The 19,037-nt window shown below is 44.9% G+C and overlaps 2 protein-coding genes across 3 annotated transcripts in view; one reads left to right on the top strand and one right to left on the bottom strand.

Annotated features, from left to right (window-relative positions):
• The first annotated feature begins 25 nt into the window (after window positions 1–25).
• Window positions 26–8,192, top strand: tubg1 (tubulin, gamma 1). The gene is made up of 11 exons (XM_071471521.1): window positions 26–222; window positions 568–680; window positions 1,571–1,738; window positions 1,838–1,906; window positions 3,083–3,162; window positions 3,254–3,380; window positions 4,648–4,734; window positions 5,746–5,895; window positions 6,093–6,245; window positions 6,341–6,502; window positions 7,004–8,192. Exons 1-11 carry the CDS (start codon window positions 174–176, stop codon window positions 7,199–7,201), a joined length of 1,356 nt encoding a protein of 451 aa, XP_071327622.1. The 5' UTR covers window positions 26–173; the 3' UTR covers window positions 7,202–8,192.
• A 402-nt stretch (window positions 8,193–8,594) lies between these two features.
• Window positions 8,595–19,037, bottom strand: part of plekhh3 (pleckstrin homology, MyTH4 and FERM domain containing H3) — a 32,737-nt gene continuing 22,294 nt past the window's right edge. The window contains exons 6-13 of one of the 2 annotated variants that reach the window (XM_071471480.1): window positions 17,868–17,991; window positions 17,010–17,307; window positions 14,627–14,834; window positions 14,302–14,438; window positions 13,573–13,693; window positions 12,653–13,141; window positions 12,334–12,525; window positions 8,595–11,074 (exon numbers count right to left, since the gene is read on the bottom strand). In XM_071471480.1, coding sequence (XP_071327581.1) covers window positions 10,904–11,074; window positions 12,334–12,525; window positions 12,653–13,141; window positions 13,573–13,693; window positions 14,302–14,438; window positions 14,627–14,834; window positions 17,010–17,307; window positions 17,868–17,991 — 1,740 coding nt within the window. In that variant the 3' untranslated portion in view covers window positions 8,595–10,903. The remainder of the gene's footprint in view (window positions 11,075–12,333; window positions 12,526–12,652; window positions 13,142–13,572; window positions 13,694–14,301; window positions 14,439–14,626; window positions 14,835–17,009; window positions 17,308–17,867; window positions 17,992–19,037) is intronic. The other variant, XM_071471486.1, reaches the window with a different exon arrangement.

Raw genomic sequence — 19,037 nt, 5'->3', positions numbered from 1 at the left:
TTTCATATCGGTTTGCGACATTTACTCGGGGCGTCACATCAGTACCAAGCGGGAAGAAGCGGGCTGCTGTTGCTGCTGCTGCTGCTGGTGGTTGAGCGGTCTGTGTTTCTTGTATTATTTAGCTAGCAAGCAGTCAGCAGGCTAGCTAAACAAGGAGCAACTGAGGACTGAACATGCCGCGGGAAATCATAACGCTTCAGCTGGGACAGTGTGGAAATCAGAGTATGTGAAAGACGCAGTTAATGTTAAGATTGGCATCCTCCAGCTTCTAGCTAGTGACCAACAGTTAACTAAGTCGGCTAGCTAAGGCGATCTGTCAGGCTCACTGCTGGTTAACGACGGTAGTTAAGTGCTTGTGTCAAGTCTTGATAAGATCAAAATATAACATAAACAGTGACAACGCCAGTGTGACCTAGCTGACTTGTGGCTAATGGGTTTGCTAATGTTAACGTAAGCTACCGGTGCAGGTTATGCTAACTGATGCTACTGTTTGTTTGCTAAACCAGTAAGGACACTAAAGGCTAATTAATAACATTATACCAACCTGCGCCTTTCTCTGTTTTTCAGTTGGTTTTGAGTTTTGGAAGCAGCTTTGTGCAGAGCATGGCATCAGTCCGGAGGGGATCGTTGAGGAGTTTGCAACTGAAGGGACCGACAGGAAAGATGTGTTCTTCTATCAGGTAACTGGAGAAGGCATTTACAGCTTTACGCATGCTGGAAGTGGCCATTAGAAGATGTTCAACTGTGGCCATAGAGGGACGCACATTGGTATTAAGTTGCCTAAAGTGTGGCAAAAAAAAAAAACATTCCCCTCACCATTACACCACCATCAGCCTGGACTGTTGACACAATTCAGGTCAGGTCCATGGATTTGTTCTTCTTCTGACCCTGCCATTTGCATACAGTTTACCGTTCTGGGCAGACAGGAGCGGAACCAGACATGGTCTTCTACTGTTGTATCCCATCCGCTTCAAGATTTGACGTGTTGTTCATTCTGAGATGTTTTTCTGCTCACCACAGTTGTAAAGAGTGGTTATCTGAGTTAGTGTGGCCTTTTTTTCCAGCTCCACTCAGTCTTCTCTGACCTCTCTCATCAACAAGCTGTTTCTATCCACAGATCTGCCACTCAAGTCAATGGATGTTTTTTTTTTTTTAGTAGTTTAATAGTTTGTCTTTGGCACCAGAGTAAATTAAAACTAGAGACGGTTTTGTGTTAAAATAGCAGCAGTTTCAGAAATACTCAAATCAACCCATCTGGCACCATTATGGTCAAAATCCCTGAGATCACATTTTTTTCCCATTCTGATGTTTGATATGAGCATGACCTGATGATTGTATACATTGCACTGCACCAGCCACATGACTGGCTGGAGTAGATAATAGTTCCTAATAAAGTGCACAGTATACACAGCCTATTGATGTTTTTGTGCCGCTGAGACGCAACAACATTGTTTGCCACTAGATGGCATGATTGTAGTGCAAACTGAAGTAACTCAGACCCTGCAAGAAAGTAGCAACCTGCAGGCAGTGCAGCCTCAACAGCTAACCCCTGGTTCATAAAACCCCACAGGCTGATGATGAACACTACATCCCCCGCGCAGTCCTCCTGGACCTGGAGCCGAGGGTGATTCACTCCATCCTCAACTCGCCTTATGCAAACCTGTACAACCCAGAGAACATCTACCTCTCTGAGCACGGAGGAGGCGCTGGCAACAACTGGGCCAGTGGATATTCACAGGTGATGACTGGATATTACACGTTCCTCTCTTTAAGTCCTTCCGTTGTTATACAATTAAAGACACAAAAACTTGATGCATCTGTAATGTTTTCCCTTTAGGGCAAAAAAATCCAAGAAGACATCTTTGACATCATTGACCGGGAGGCAGATGGCAGTGACAGCTTGGAGGCAAGTTCAGCATTTATCAAAAAAACAAACTGTCCCAGGGGTTGGGACTGATTGGGGTCGGGACTGAGGACTTTCAAGGCTGTGTGTAGAAATATTACATAGTACAGTCAAATGACCGTCTTACCCTGCTCAAGAACAACTGAAGTAAAGTTAATGTGATAACAACAAACATGTAGGAATAGATGTAGGATAGGAACAGACATGTTTTTTTTACTTACTTTTTTTTGTGGTTTACTTGGTTGTCGTTTTTGTATCTTGATACGGTCATTTTGTGTCTCTTAGTGGTTGTATTACATCACTTTACAGTTGTTTTGCGTCACATTGTAGTTGTTTTGTGGTCTCTGCAGTCAATTTGTCTTGTTCTGGCCATATCATATCTCCTTTGTTGTCATTTTGTGCCTCTTTTAGTAACATTTGTGTTCTCAAACTCAGAAGCTCAGGTGGTCTGCTGACACTTGGGCTTCTGTGCCTGTGACCAATCCATCCATTGTCTGAATAGTATCAGGAAATACTTGATTGCATGCACACATGACTTTCCTTAGTCTTTCAGGCAGACTCTTCTTTCTTTGTTGTGGTAAAATCCACGTAGAAATGAAAGACTTGATAGAAATTACATGTTAAAATGGTGCAAGTGCCCGTCATCTCAAAACCAGCAAAGCCCTAGCCACGCCTCACTATTATTCTTAGTTTCTTTTTCTTTTCTTTTTTTTTCCTTTTTGGACTTTCTTCAGCTGCCAGCCTCCCATAAAATAACACTCGTATTTCCCCTCTAAGGTCTGCAATTTCTGTAACTCATTCACATTATGACCCCACATTATTATTTAGTGTGTGCACTCATGTGTGTATTGGATAGGAAGGTGGTGGGCCGGGCCGGGCCGCCGTGAGCATGTGTATGTTGGCAGGGTGTGGCGTGTAGAATGTCTGGTGATAATAGCCGGGCAAGTGTTGAAGGCAGGTATTACAGGGCTGTCTTAGGGGGTTGAGGGAGCCCATTTGTGAGGTGGGGCTGCACTCCCATTTATATAACTGCAGAGGAAGAGAGGCATTTGCTCACCCACACACACACACTCAGCCTTCTGCATCAGTGGAGTTTACAGTAAGCTGTACACACACGTGGCAAATGCTGTAGCTGTAAATCTGAACTGTGGGTAATGAGTAACCCCTTTGTCTTTGTAGGGATTTGTCCTGTGTCATTCCATTGCTGGGGGGACGGGCTCAGGGCTGGGATCCTATCTGCTGGAGAAACTCAATGACAGGTCCACAAACACACGTGCAGCTTGTTTACTTACATTTTTCTTCTTGGGATCTGGTGTCTGTGAATATAATCTAATTTCTACCATTCTTCAGGTACCCGAAAAAGCTGGTGCAGACTTACTCTGTTTTCCCAAACCAGGATGAGATGAGTGATGTGGTCGTTCAGCCGTACAACTCACTGCTGACGCTGAAGAGGCTCACCCAGAACGCAGACTGCGTGGTGAGCAGCAGCACTCATTAAGTGGATGCTGATTAATCCCATTGCTCCCTTTGCATCACAACACAGCCATAGCACTAAAAACCCGTCACAGATGACATAAAAATGATTGCATTTGGATTCTGCCCCTGTCAGCTTTTAATGTGCCACTCGAACAAACCGAAGCTAAAATACAACACAGTAGCTAAACTGTTCCACAATCAATGAGCTGAAACAGAAAACAAAAATAATTTTATTAAAACTCTGGTCAGTTAAATTGCCAATGAAATTATGATGTGATGTCAGACTGTTAAATGCATTTGGTTTCATGAGTTCTGACGTAAATGGCAGAGGTCAAAACAGAGCAAGCACTTGCTAGTGCATGTGTCAAAACACGTTAAGACATCAAAGACATATAAAAATCCCTACATGAATAAAATTTGATCAAGTCTCACAGGCCTATTACACATTGTTCTCACAGTGTCTTAAAAATGTATTTTATTAACAGAAACCTGTTAAGGAAACTCCACCCAAATAAAGTCATAATCACATATATGAAGACAGATTGTGACCTCGCCATTCCCAGTTGCCACTCATCTTTAAAAGTGATGTAATTGCTCTCACCACTCTTTAAGTTCATGGTGTTATTGATTATGCACTGAAGAAGAAAAAGCTTAGATACCTTTTGAAAGTCATTTTTGTCTTCAGCACTTTAACACTTAAGTCAATTTAAAAATGTTCACAAATGTAGTCTTAAAGTTTTTACTTTGACCAGTTCCTTTTATGAACAGATACTTTTTAGGCCCCTGCAGTGCTTGTGTAGCATAAAGAAGCAAACTGCAGCGCCAGCATTGCAGCAATACAAATTGAACTTATTAAATCTCAGTCTTAAATTGATGATTGTATTAGTCTGAGATGCTCTAACAGTCTAATGGTGTTTCCTGCCTAATACCTACTTCCTCCAGGGTCTTGCATAAGGCCCTCATGTTGATTAAATTAGCCAGAGAGCTAATAGAATCTATCCAAGAATTGGTCCCCCTGTTGAGACTATACAGTGTGTCTTTTATGTTCAGCTCTCCTAACAACAGCGCACTGTGTTGCCTCTTAAAACGTTCCTTGACTGCGTCATTACTCCGATACCCTTTCACTCTTCCTTCTTCTCTTCAACTTAGTAGCAGTGTATTGACTTTCATCATGTTGTTGTGCTGGAGGGAATCTCTTCCTCCATTTCTTTTTCTCTTCATTTGTCTAATAATTACCCTCTTGGGCGTGTGCGTGTGTTGTGTATCAGGTGGTGTTGGATAACACAGCTCTAAATCGCATCGCCACAGACAGACTGCATATCCAGAACCCCTCGTTCTCCCAGATCAATCAGCTGGTGAGTGGGATGTTGCAACTTCTACCTCCCCAAAAAAATGTTCTCTCAACTTGTCAGTCATCAGGTTTTAGTTGTAGCTCTAGTTTCCGGCCTACCTGAGTGTATTTGAACAAAGACACACGTTGAGACAGACTGTACTAGACGTGTGTCGCTCATGACAGAAATTACAAGATTCACAAACTAGTTTGGCGAGTCAGTTGCATGTCAGACTGGAAATGAGTTGCACATGGCTGCTCTTTTCAAATGTTATGTCAACTTGTTTGACAAGAGCCACACTCACACAGACACACACTGTATGATTCCTTCAAACGGACTTTTACTTCTATGCCTTCGACAGAGTTTATTGTTTGTTGGTTTTTGTCTGTGCAGCACTTTGGTCAGCTTGTGTCGTTTTTAAATGTGCTATAAATAAATGTAACTTGACTTGACACACAGATTTTGAATTTAGGCTACACTCCTCTTAGGGCTGGTCAATATTCAAGTTTGGGGTTGAGTCACTATTTGGATTTTTTGTTTATTGTTCTCACAACACATCAGCCTGACATCCTTAGCTCAGACAGAGTGAATGATGCAGAATCTGCTCACTTTACTTTTGACTCCCACTGATACACCTCTCATAACCAGATTATCCTGAATATACTTCATTGCTGTCCCTCTCGTCAGTGCCATTGTGAAATTCAGCAGCTAGCCACCTAGCAGTCCCATAAACTGCAACAGGTGAACAGTTGCCGGTTTATAAGGAACACCTAGCTAAAACATACATAGTCTAATACAGCAGTCCTTCAAAATTGTTTTAGAAAGGAGCTGATTGAACTTAATGATCATTTCAGGATGGATGTAGGAGGATGTAGTCTGTTGTAGTTTTCAACTGTACTGTAATATACAGAGAGTTGTTTCTCTTATTTAGCCTACCCTCATTGATATAAATAGGGTTTCATCATATAGACATTTTACCTCATTGTGCAAAAACAATTTTAAAAGCTGTGTCTAATTGAAGCTTCATACTCACAGGTTTCCACCATCATGTCCGCAAGCACAACCACCCTGCGCTACCCGGGCTACATGAACAACGACCTTATTGGCCTGATCGCATCCCTCATCCCCACGCCCCGCCTCCACTTCCTCATGACCGGGTACACACCGCTCACCACTGACCAGTCGGTGAGTTGTGCTCGGACCACTGACGGCAATTCAATTAAAATGAGAACCATTTGTTGACTCTACATCCAGTCAATAAAATATGCTTCTGAATACACTCAGTGCAAAAAAATGCTTTCAGGTTCAGTCAATTGATTGGAAATATTGTCGATATTAGCAGTTAATATTTGAGATACTGGGTGTCCCCTGCTGTGTCTCAGGTTGCCAGTGTGAGGAAAACCACAGTGCTGGATGTGATGAGGAGGCTTCTGCAACCCAAGAATGTGATGGTGTCCACGGGAAGAGAGAGGCAGCCGAGCCACTGCTACATCGCCATCCTCAACATCATTCAGGGAGAGGTCGACCCCACACAGGTATGACTGTGTGTGTATGAGGTGTTAAACTATAACCATATGAGTTCTACATGTCCGGAGAGTGTTTTAACTTATCTCCAATGACTCTTCTGTAGGTGCATAAAAGCCTGCAAAGGATCCGAGAACGGAAACTTGCCAGCTTCATTCCCTGGGGTCCTGCCAGCATCCAGGTGGCGTTGTCCAGGAAGTCCCCGTACCTGCCCTCCGCCCACCGAGTCAGCGGCCTGATGATGGCCAACCACACGAGTATCTCCTCTGTAAGTGCTCATCTTAGTCACATGAGCGCAGCCTGTTCAGTTACATTCTCTTCCACTGCGTGTTTATACAGTAGAGCCCTGTGTCTGTGTTTGTTGAGTCAATACTTGAGGATATGCATTGTCCTAAAAAGTGAAGTTGAGCTGCCACAGCAGCAGTTTGGGGGGAGTTCCACAAAAACTAGATTTTGGATTGTTACGCTGCCAAACGAGACATTTCCTCAAAACTTCCACTGCTTTTCTTTTTGCTGGTTTAAAACTTTAAAGCTGGTTTGCAGCCAGTCACATTACAATGCCTGAATTAACTTTTTTCTCATTACTTTAGGTCTTAAATTTAAGTAAGGGGAAATTGCAGTCTCCCAAGGAAGTTTCAGTGAAGTCACTTTCCTTTCTCGTAACATAGAATTTAAAAAACAAAACAGAAAGTGTGCAAGTTTTAAGTCAGACTAAGAACTGGAAACTTAAGCCCTTAGTTTTGATGTCCTCTCTGTTGCTGTCCCACAGCTGTTTGAGCGGACGTGCCGCCAGTATGACAAACTGCGTAAGCGTGAGGCCTTCCTGGAGCAGTTCCGCAAAGAGGACATATTCAAGGACAACTTTGATGAGCTGGACAACTCACGCGAAGTCGTCCAGCAGCTGGTGGACGAGTACAGCGCAGCCACGCGGCCTGACTACATTTCCTGGGGCACACAAGAACAGTGAATGGACTTACAGCTTGTATCTCAGCTACAACTCACTCAGCATTGATCCTTAGCTAGTTTATTAACTCAATTTATCTCCCTTATACACATAGGTGTCCCAAAATAAACAGGTATTTGGCTTTAGCTGCTTCTCTGAAAAAAATTATTTATTGGCTTTTTACAGCATGTAATAGTATGATGTGTATGTGTTTCAAAGTTCACACGCCCCTCAGTCTCTTGCCTGAGGGACGAGTGTGAACTCCCACTGTCATTATATCAACCAAAAGGTAAAATGGTAAATTCTTAAACCTGATTTATATGAATCACTCCTCAACCTAACCGTCCTGTGAGGTCAGGGGAAGCATCCACACGTGTCTTCTACAAAACAAAACTTCTCTATAAATGTTTGTTAATAGTTGGTTTTTTTTTCTCCTAAACTCAGCTTTGCCCCTGTTTTGTCTATTTCTTTGCCTTTTTTTCAGAAATGTAAGACAACCTGTTGCCTTGTTTTGGTCTATTTTATATTAACTACAGTTACTCAGTGAAGCGTCCACAGCCTACAAAATGACTGCCTTGAATAATGGGAGTAGAGTTGGCAGAGTGCATTGCATGATGGTTAATGTAGGTTTCTTATATCCCAGACATTTCTGACATGGTGCTCTGTACCGTCTGTCTGCTGCTGATACATGTTGCTCATTTGTCACCACTGTACAAGACCAACAAGAATATCAAGTTGAAGTTGGGCTTGGGCCAAAAATGGTGTTAAAATACCTCCTGTATTAACTGCAATGACATTTTAACAGCATTTGTCACCTTCAGTAAAGAAAGTAACAGTGTGCACACATTGGACAGGGATGTATCTGTTTAACACTTCATCTCTGTGCCTGTAAATATACTTTAAAGAGTAGCTGGTTCACTGGCTTTCTCTGTACCGTCTCAATGAAACTACTGTCCCATGTTGCTTTGCTTGTTGGACCTGTTTAAAAATGATGAATAAACACATTTTTCTATTATTTTTTATTTTCCATTTTTGGTGTAATCACACTCGGCCATTTAGCTTTTTCCGTCAGCGGCTTTTTCCTGCAAAATGATGAAACACCATTTTCTCCTTCACCTGGAGCTGCTGTGTCCCGGTGGCCGTTCATCTAACTCAGTTAAGGCTCATTACCACAGGGGAACGTAAAGGCACTTAGCAACGCTTGCTCAACCAGCTATTGTTTTTAACCAGAAAAGCTTGGGGGGAGGCAGCTCTAAGCTCTGCTGCTGGCGCCAAACTTTAGCCTTTTATAAAATGTGCCTTGGTGAAAACAATAGTCTTACACTGCTTCACTAGTCGAGGCACAAGAAAGCACATTTTCTGGAAATGAAACAGGGGAAATGAGGGCTGAGGCTGAACAATAGTACCAAAGACTGCATATGGTAAAATGGTGCTGTTTTTATTAATTACATACAGTATTTATAGTTTTTATTGCACTTCCAAGTTAGTTAAAAACAAACAATAGTGCAATGAACTATACACACATTACATGAAAAGGTACCGTGCAGCTTACACACAAGCATAAAATAAAGCAACAACATCCGCAATCTTTTTTTGTTTTTCGTCATTTCATACATGTAGCTCGGAGCTGCCTGCAGCTGCAGTAAAAAAAAAAAAAAAAAAGCAAAGACCTGCTTCTGAGCAGGAGACGGGGCTGACTGTGCAATGACTCATCAAGGCCGTCCATGGTAAGAAAACATTAGTTTTGAGGATGGTTACCACATGGGGCTGTGTAGCAGACAGTGATGTAAAATTATCTTTACAAGACCAATTATTGTTCTCAGATTGCTAAATGGTCATCTACTATAAGAAAATAAAATATCTACAACAGGTCTTCATATTGTGAGAGTAAAGAAAAAAAGTGTAAAGAAACATGAATAAATGGGAAAACAATACATTGGGGGGATCTGTCTGCTTTGGGATAATTTCTTGTTATAAAAGCTTCTTAAAAAAAAAAAAAAAACATCTTTGGTCCATGCTCAAACTCATGACTTGGACAAACTTTGGTTTCACAAGAATACCAAAACCGAACACAGAAGGAGCTACACAGGATTTACACATCTGAACTGCTTTAACCAAAAGCATTCATGGCTCTGATCAAATAAAGCACACCTAAATGCACCTGGGTCTGCGTTTAAGACATAAGAGGACAGTAAAAAATAAAAGTCTGCATAAATAACAATACAAAAGCATCAATGGCCTGATTCAAAAGGTTTCTGTTTGAATAGCAGGGGCACAGATGGGGCACCACACGGTAAATGTTGTGTCACTTCTTACATGATTCTACATCACTGACTCGGGGTTTTAGATGTCCTCTCGGTTCAGTTTCTTCAATGATATATACATTGTGGAAATAACAATAATAAAACACAGAAGCACCTGTTATTGTCAGCAGAGTAGAGCTGCATTAGAATAGTAACTGACATAAGCGAAATTATCCAATCAGTCAAGTGTTAACCAAGTTTCATGTCGAGACACAAGCAGCACAACAAAGGACAAATCAGAGCATTTGGTGGAAACAATGTACAAACAGCTCCAAAAGCCTTTGGTTTCTGTGAAACACAATTAACCCAGATCCTGAACATGTCATTCAGAAAAGGGTTTTCTTGATCAAATACACATACACAAGGTTGCACACAGACACACACACACACACAACTGATAATCCCATATGTAAGAGTCTATACGGCCGCGGCAGCCAGAGTGACTTCGCTACAGAGTTCAACATCTGTTTCCAGTTCCAAGTTCACATGGCTCACTGCATCAACAGTTCCAGGTAATGCAAGCCCGGCTGGGACCTTATGAAAACTAACTGTCTCTGATGAATATGTCAGCATCAGGGCACGTGAGAGAGTGAGTCAGTGTGTGTGTGTGTGTGTGTGTGTGTGTGTGTGTGTGTGTGTGTGTGTGTGTGTGTGTGTGTGTGTGTGAGACAGAGAGCCAAAGACAGGGCAGGGTTTGTCACTGAATGTTCTCAACACTATTCCAGCAGTGCATGAGGGACTACTGCCTTCTAGGAAAGGTAATACAAATATGGCACACTTTGAGAGAGAAGGACAGAAAGAGAGAGAGAGAGAGAGAGAGAGAAAGAAGAGAGAGAGTAGTGTTTTCACTCTAAGCCATACCTTCATGAGGAGAGTACCACAGCTTATTGTTGCCACAAGTCCTAACTCTTGTGATGCTATCTCTCCCTGATGTAGCAAGGCTCACGCCAACTTCTCACATTGTCGAGGGGTTGGGGTGGGTTGGGGTGGGGTGGGGGGGGGGTGGGTGTGTGTGTGTGTGTGTGTGTGAGGGAGGGATTTTGCCATGTAGGGTAACAGAGGTGGTTGCGTGACAGGCTAGGGTGTGGGGGTGTGTGACACCTCATCAGCAACCGCATTGGTTTCTGTGGGTTTTTGGCTTCACTTGCAAAACAGAACCCCTTGCCTTCTCCGTCCTCTCCCGTTCCTGCACCCTCCCTCCTCCGTCAGCCAGCTCCTTCAGCTGGAAAGCTCAGTAAGGGTTTATTTTCACGGATGGGGAGCGAAAACAGCCCTCTCTTTGTTTTGGCTGCCGTGCCGTTCCCAGCGGAGGAGGTGCAGGGTCCTGAGGACTGGGGCTGGGCCTCATAGGGGGCCACGTGGAGGAGGATGATGGGGGGCAAGGGGGGGTTGGGTTCGGGGGGTGTCCGGGTATGGGTCCCTCTCAAACGGGGTGCGAGGGCAGCTCCAGGAGGGTCGGCGTTGTTGTCGAGGCCAGGTGATGGAAGCCCACCTCCGTGCTCTCTGCTATGGTGATGTCCACATCTTCGCCCTTCCCTCGCTGGCGACGGATGGCACTGAAATATGCATTCATCAGCTGCATGATCTCAGTCAGCTGTGACAGAGAAAGAGAGAGAGAGAGAGAGAGAGAGAGAGGTCAGATTGGTGGCAGTCTCAGTGTCGGTCTGGCACTGTCACAGGAGGGTGGAGAAGGATGATGTCATCCAGCTGCTAGAAAAACTGGATCCTCCAGAAAGCTGAGGATGATGTTGTTTGGCAGATTCTAATGAACAGACACACACACACACACACACACACACACACACACACAGCCCTCGATCATAAAAAAGAGGCCTTACATGTGTGTGAATATTTCATCACTCTGACATATTTTGTTCAGCAGCTGTTGCGGAAAAAAAACTAAGGGAGGGTACTGCAGAGGAGTTCATTTGTTCATCTGTCTCTCTGTTAACCTGACCTTGGTGGACATGACCACCAAACCACCATAAACCACCATAAGCCACCATGACCGTTACCCTTACTCTAGTCCTGCAAACGCCTGCCTGAACATGGTGGCCTGACTGAAACAGTCTTCAAGCTTCAACTATCACCCACTCTTCAACTTTAACTGTAACCCATGAATCAGCAGCTAATCTCCTCACCCTTAACTCAAGGCCTAACCATAATCACCCCCTGCAAATCCAGCTCGCTTTCTTTCTTCCTGCCCTGTAGCTCGAAACCCTGCAAATTCATGTCAGAGCAACATGAGGTCTTAAGTTCATAAAAGTAGAAGCCTCTTTGAGTTGTACTTCAATCTGCCTGTGTGTCCAATAAATAAATAAAAGCCACTTTTGTGCCCCATGAGACATCACAGAGGGATTTTTTGTTCCGTGTGGGAAGATGCAAGCAAATCTACCCAGTGAAAGGCAAGACTTGTTCTCTCATGAAAAAAAAGGTCTGTTTGGAAGAACATCCATGTTTCTGAGAAATGTTTTGCCTAATATTTTAATCTAACCACTGCAATAAAACTCACCCCCAGTCACCATTTAATGCCAGGAAGTTAAACTTTTGGTGGTTAGCATGCGGCAGGTTGTATGCTCTCTATTTAGACCAAATTAATGAGTGTTTTTAAAGTGGGTCAGAGAGCTGCAGGGAGGGGGGTATCATGAGCAGACAGCGTGCCTCTTTCACTTACTCTGCAGAACACTGCATGGTGATAAGGCCACTTGGCCCTGCACAGCACACAAACTGACTCCTGACTACAGTGGAGATCGACTGTGTCTAAGCTCAGTGTAGAGGCAGCTCTAATGAATTAGAGATTCTACCTCTCTCCACCCTCAGCCTGTGTGTGCTAACGTGGAACATGAGCCCTACCTTGGTGGTTTCAAACAGCAGATCCCGATCCCCAGCTGTGATCTTGAAGGTGTTGCTGTCAGATACACCGTAGGAGCAGATCTGGCCGTACGGGAAAGACTCCAGGGCCTCTGCTTCTCCCTGTCGATACAGAGACACGGACGTAGCAGCTACACCCAGCCACAGCTTCTGGGAAAAACTCCCTGTCGAACTCTGCAGGGAGGAAGCAGTAAACAGATGTCAAAACAGTTCACAGTTATCGCTTTATTTACCTCGTGAGTCCAAGTAACCCTTAAGCACTGAGGGAGCAAAACCAAAATCATGACCTCACAATACTCACAATATAAAAGTCCACTTCATAAAGAGTGCATCCAAAGCCCGACCACTGGCGTGCAATTGTGAGGTAGGCGGCCATACTGTCCCTTCGGCTGTAGCCGGCCAGACCTTTCCAACGCTCCAAGATGGATCCCATGACAGCCCCTGCCTCCTCCTTCAGCCGGCTCCGCAGGCGCATGTCCTGCTCCACCTTTTGCTTGTGCGCCGCTGTAGCCGCGTGGCTCCACAGCGTCCCCGCCAGGAGGCCCGTGGGGAAGCGCTGTGTCGTCGGGCAGCCCTGAGCTGCCACCACACAGGGAGGCAGGGCTTGCTGGGCGGAAAGGGACATGAGGACCCGAGCTTCAAGCATGTGACCTGGGAAAAGCTCGTCCAGAGGCGGGCAGGGGGCGTGCGTGCTGAAGTCACCCATCAGACACTGGAGCCTCAGGGCAGCTAAGGCCTGCAGGTCCTCTTCACAGGCTGGCAGCTGCCCGCGCACCACCATCTCGTGGCACTGCAGCACAAAGGCCAAAATAAGGACAAACGAGGAGAGATAGAACAGAACGAAAATAAGGTGCAATAGCCTCAGTCCTTCCATCAATCCTTTCTACCCCACCCTGTTTTATTTTGTCCCATAACTCTTTTATGGGAGTCCTCGGGAAAAAATGTTCTAATAAAGCCAGTGCTGGCTGCTTTTTGCCCTCTCTGCACTACAGCCAGTGCTCTTAGTCATGCTTTTTACTCACAGCATTTTATTGCAATCACAGCCCGTGAAGACATTAATGATTGTTAAGTAAAAACATAACAATCCAATGAAATATGAGCAATGAATCATTGCAGGACAATAAATTATATCTGATTATCACCAGTGGAGGGGTCACTCTAACAAAGCCACTCTCAAAGGATAACCCTGCCGTTTGAGAGGGTCGTATTCGGCTCTGTTACCTGCTCAAAGAGGAAGAGGTACTCAATGCTTTCCACCGATATGTTGTCAGCATCCAACAGGCAGTACAGCTTGAAGCACAGTTTCCACTGGGATTTAGACTCTGACTCTTTGGTGGAGAGGCTGCACAGAGGAGGGGGCAGAAAGTGTTAGAAAGGTGGGGCGGGGGAACAGATATACCAATACACAAATGGTACACCAAGGATTTTAAGCCTGGATGTTAATATGTTACAAGACACTGCCTTCCCCGATCTGTGCTATTGTTGTTTAGTAACTCGGCAGTTTGCTGAGTTTCATGTTTACCCTGTCTCTCAGCGGTGAGAGGACACGGACGCCCACGCCTGTTAATAAAACACAGATCCCTTTTATTCCAGCTGGATGCCTTATCGTTTCATTCAAAACTTTGCCTTGTACAACCAAATGACATCAGCTTCACCTTGGCTATCCAGCAGCTGACAGAGATAGTGACACAAGTCCAGTTTCCCAGCAGGGTGTCATGTTTGACCAACAGGACCAGACCAAGGTCACCGGCTATCAAGGATACTGGATAACATTCACCATGGGAGTTGAACAAGTCAAGTTAAATACACAACCCTCCAGTGACAGATAGCTGGGATTCCTGAGACTAGACAAGGTGTTTTGATAGCGTGTCTGTCTGCTTGGTTTTTATTGTGTCTCACTTCCTCACAGTGTCTGTGTCTGTTTTACAGGCTGAACACTGACTGATTTACTTTTCAAACCTGGTCAGGATGTCTGCGATCAGAGCGCTGCCTGCCACCGGCTGCTCCCACAGTGCATTCTGCTCGTACAGTGCAAACGTGTTTTTGCTCTCTTGCAGGCCGAGCTTCTCCTGCATCCTTCGCACCACCTGGGGGACAGGTAGATGGACAAGACGGTCAGACTTTAAGAGTAAAAAAAGAGACAAGGCAGAAATGTAGGGGCTGTGATGATCATTCACTAGATTAGACTCCTGACTGTGCTAGGGAACTCTGAGCAAGAACATCTGAGAAGATGAAACACATAGAAAGACAAAAATGCATATAAATGCGCCCAAACCTCATTGGCAGTGGTGTGTGAGCTGATGTAGAGCTGGCAGGATCCAGGGCCAGGATAGTGCACAGTGCAGAGCATCTCCTGTCTGTTCATCAGCATCTGGATCTCCTCCCAGGATGGCACACACTCCCGACACTTGGTCTTGTCCAGGGCCTCACTGATGAATGACGCATAGTTATCCATCTCAGACTCAGGACTTTGGCTCTGAATCCTGCAAGAAAGAGTGAGAAAGTGAGATGGGTGTGGGGGTGTGTGCAGGCAGGCAGATTTAGAAATGCTAGATATTTGCCAGAAAAATGAATAGATTCAATACTTAAAAGGGAGAACTTGTTAATGCTCGTGATGTCAACAGTGATTCAAAGTCTGTAGAGTGTTATGCTGCGATTATGGACTTTGCGTCATCCTTTGATTCCAATGAGTTCTTTATTTTCTTTGGGCCGGCAATGCTCAAAAGTCAATGAGGCGAAGAATGACAAATGTTCTCACTTTAGCTCTTAGGGACTTAAAAGGCTCAACATCCCTCAATCCTTCAAAGAAAAGGAAAATGGCAAAGAAAACATGTTTGACTTTGGGTAGCGCACGAAACAGGAAAAGGTGTTTCCGCTCCTCTGAACCAGGGTGACCTGCTACTTCCTCCCAGTGGAGCATCCAGGAGTGGTAGGTGTGTGTGTGTGTGTGGAGGGGCAGTGTGGTACAAAAAGGCAGTGGACGACACACTCCAACTGGAGCCTGAAGCCTCGCACACTTTGCAGAGTGGGAAAGGTGTGAAATACAACCTGATGGAGTTACTAGCTCAGCCCAGTGTAAACACCGAGGGAAAAAATAGGAAGGAAACAATTATACTCCAATGTTCGTCCCAAAATATACAAAACGGACGACAGAACGAGGCAAAAAAGAGAGCCTCAAACATTCTGTGAGACAGAGAGAGGCCCTCTCATTCCCTCCAACGTCTCACTCTCTCATAACTATATGGCCACAGGGTGGGATTTGTCCTGCTGAAACATAATTAGGAATGTTCCACTCAGTCTGTGTGAGCCTTCCTTTACCCTCCTCTCTTCACCCCTCTCTGCTCTTTCCTCCTCTCTTGCCCCCACCTCCTCCTCCTCTGCTTTTTTCTTTCTTCTGGCCTATTCTCTCTGACAGCAGACATTCCCTGGGGGTTTCTCAGGGCACTGGGGGAGTGGAGGAGGGTTTCTGGGCCCACTGCCCAGCTCCAGTCTTAGCTCTGCCCAGCTGCAGCCTCAGCACTGATCCAAAGAGTGAGAGAGTGCGTGAGAGCGCCGGCAAGACGTATCAAAACACACAGGCAGTGAGTTCCACAGTGTTATTATGAATCGCCATCGCATGCAACTGTTCCATTAGCTGGAGGCAGATTCCCAGTACAGAAACATAGATAGAAAACTGTAGTGGTTTGATGGCACGGTGTAAGACACAAAATCTGGCGCAGGAGATTAGCACTGCTAATAACTTATATTGGCATGCCTGACAGAGGAGCTAATTCAGAACTGCAAATCCAGCCTTAAAACAGTGGATCTGTCAGAGGAACACGCTAACAACGTGAAGGCATATCACGCTACTATATCTAAAGTGGTGGTCAGGGATGCCGACGCCTACTTTTTAGACCCCAGTCCAGACCTTTCACCTTTATCCCCCAGCATTCAACCTGAACTCCCTCGCTCATCCCCTCCCAATCAGACTCCTGGTCTGATGGTTTATGCATTCTTCTTTTTAGTGTGCGGTTTTTCTTTGTTTATGTGAGTGTGTAGCTACTTTGGGCCTTTTAAATTGCCCCTTGGCGATATATAAAGTGATTTGAATTGGATTTAATTGAAATTGAATTGAATTGAATTGATGTCCTAATGATATGGTACCAGGATGGCACCATGCTGCTACAACATGAGTTCACGCTTGACTTGGGTCACGCTCCTGTAAAATCATTAAAATAAACACTGCAATATTACTGCTAACTGACAACTGTGGCTTCTAGTACCTTAGGCTGTCAACATAGACAAATTCACTGCAGTGTTTTCCACTTGTCCACCACAAGTCATGTTTCCCAGTGGGACAAACCAGAGCCAGAAAAAACAAGTAAAAGTCCATGTTTTCCACTGGCAATTACAAGTGGGAGATGATGTGAACGGCTTTTTTCAGTCAGCAGGATTTATTTATGCTAAATCCAACATGAATAAATCCAACCTGAATGCCGCATTCACATTATGTTGCAAAAGGAAAAACTACAAGCTTTAGTTCACGTCAAAGTTTGGACCCTTATTTAACTAAATACACAGCAATAACAAGGAAATCCCTGCTCACAAGTGAGTCCGTTCATCGGAGTTAAACACTTTTCAACATTAAACTCAGTTGTACTCTTTGTGCGTTATCTCACCTCTTGAGGTGGAATCGCAGGTACTTGAGCACAGTGGGCCCAGGCAGGAAGGTGCAGCTCATGCAGGTGAGAAGCTGCCAGTAGCGGAGGTGTGCTGCAGTGTACGGGGCAGGCGTGTAGCTCGTCTGCTTCACTAGCTGGCAGTAGACTTCGTCGCGGAGGGGCCGCAGGTCCAGGCAGGTCTGCAGCACACCCTGGATAATGGGAACCGGCTCCCGCGCCGATTCAAGCTGCTGCAGGCAGTTGAAGAGCTTCACGGCCTCCTCGCGCACCGAGCCGTAGCCTTTCCCGCTGTGGTCTGGAGAGAGGAGACAGAGCAGTGCAATGTTGTGTCAACACTTTGGGTTCTTCCTGCTGTGTTTTACCTCCCCAGGATATATGTATATGCTTTATACATATAACATATATAACATTTTGTCATGTGTTGTTGCTGTCATACAAAAAAACGAGAATCACTACCGTCTTAATCTTGTCTGTTCTGATCTAATCTTTTTTTTTTGTGGTTTGCACCTGTTTTCACATGTTTTAATGAAGCAGCCAAGACAGCCTGTTTTCTAGTGACCTGCATTGCACTCAGCTTAATACCGCCTCTGAGCAATTTACACAGCACAGTAATCACACTGCTTCTTTCCACTTAGCAACAAAGCCCTTGACCTGCAGTTATGTAAAATGGTTTCTAACTGTACACAGATAAAGACTTGAGTGGTCTGTTCCTGTTTGACAGCATAAGTTACTATTAATGTAGCAAAGATGTGAATGTGCAAAGAGAGACTCAGTTTCTCATTTAAGTTATATGTATAGCTGCAGGGAAAAATGAAAATAATGACAATGTATGATGTGAACATAGTAACTACTTACATGTGTGCTCCAGGCTGCCATAGGGGAAGGGAAGCAGGGGGGCATACAGGGGGCCCTGGGTGTACTTGAGGATGGGGTTGTGCTGGTAGATGTGCTCCACTACCTCAGGGTTGAACTTATTTTCCTTAAGTTTACAAGAAAAAAAAAAAAAACATAGTGATGATAACATCAATGGACACAGTAAATACCAAACTTTCAATCCTGACTTCAATATGCCTGCGGCTGACCTGAAAGCAAGTCAGCAAGAGGGTGATTGAGTGTGTGAGTCTGTCTGTCAGGGGTGACCGGGGTCGATTTGACCAGGGTCACAATTCGGCTCTGGCAACTTTCAAAGCAGCAGGAAGGTCAAGTGATGACCCAGCAAACCACACTAGCATGGCTGACATGTTATATTTTATCCACTGGTGTCAATGAGTTTCGTGTGCGTGTGTCTGTGTCTTTCACTGTCTACGTGGATAGATGCCTTCCAGCGGTACAGATGGCTTCCATGCTACTGCCCTCCAGCACCTGTTGCTCATTAGTAACGTTGCCACTGCTCTGCCCCCCCCCCCCCCCCCCCCCCCCCCCCCCACCCCCACCCTTTCTCTCTGGCTACAGGACAAGCCCCCTCACCTCCTACTCCTCCTCAGTGGGGCAAAGTTGACACATTCTTCTGAAGTGTTTGGTGCACACTGGTGACAGGCTTGTCTGTTTGAACTGTGGGAATGACTGTGGCCCACAGAGCAGAATGCTGCTCTGTGGGCCACGTGCAGCAGGATACAGCACCACAACCCAGATGATATTCATACGCCGTATGGTTAGGCCCCCAGGTGCTCCCTTTGATCTTCTGCTGACGAATGCACTAGTTCTACATTTTGGGAAATACGCTCAATTCTCGTCACTGGATGGAATTGATACCACTGTCATGCCATTGGGCGGAAGATACAAAGCTACAGCCAGCAGCTGGATAACTTAGCTTAACACTAGCACAAATACTGGGAATGGGGAAACAGCTAGCCTGGCTCTGTACAAAGGTAACAAAGGCAAGTTTCATACTTATCATAACTTAGAGACAGTGAGTGGTTCAATCTTTGCTTCTAGCTTTCACAAAAAAAAGCAATGACATGCATTTCCAAACATACTGAACAGTTTCTTTAAAGGATCATTCTGGTTTACTACCACTTGGGTTGT

Source organism: Trachinotus anak, unplaced genomic scaffold, assembly GCF_046630095.1.
Source record: "Trachinotus anak isolate AG129_WGS33_773 ecotype Australia unplaced genomic scaffold, CSIRO_AGI_Tana_v1 ptg000003l, whole genome shotgun sequence".
Lineage (NCBI taxonomy): Eukaryota > Metazoa > Chordata > Actinopteri > Carangiformes > Carangidae > Trachinotus > Trachinotus anak.
The sequence above is the reverse complement of the archived record's forward strand: the minus strand, read 5'-3'. Positions and strand labels throughout refer to the sequence as shown.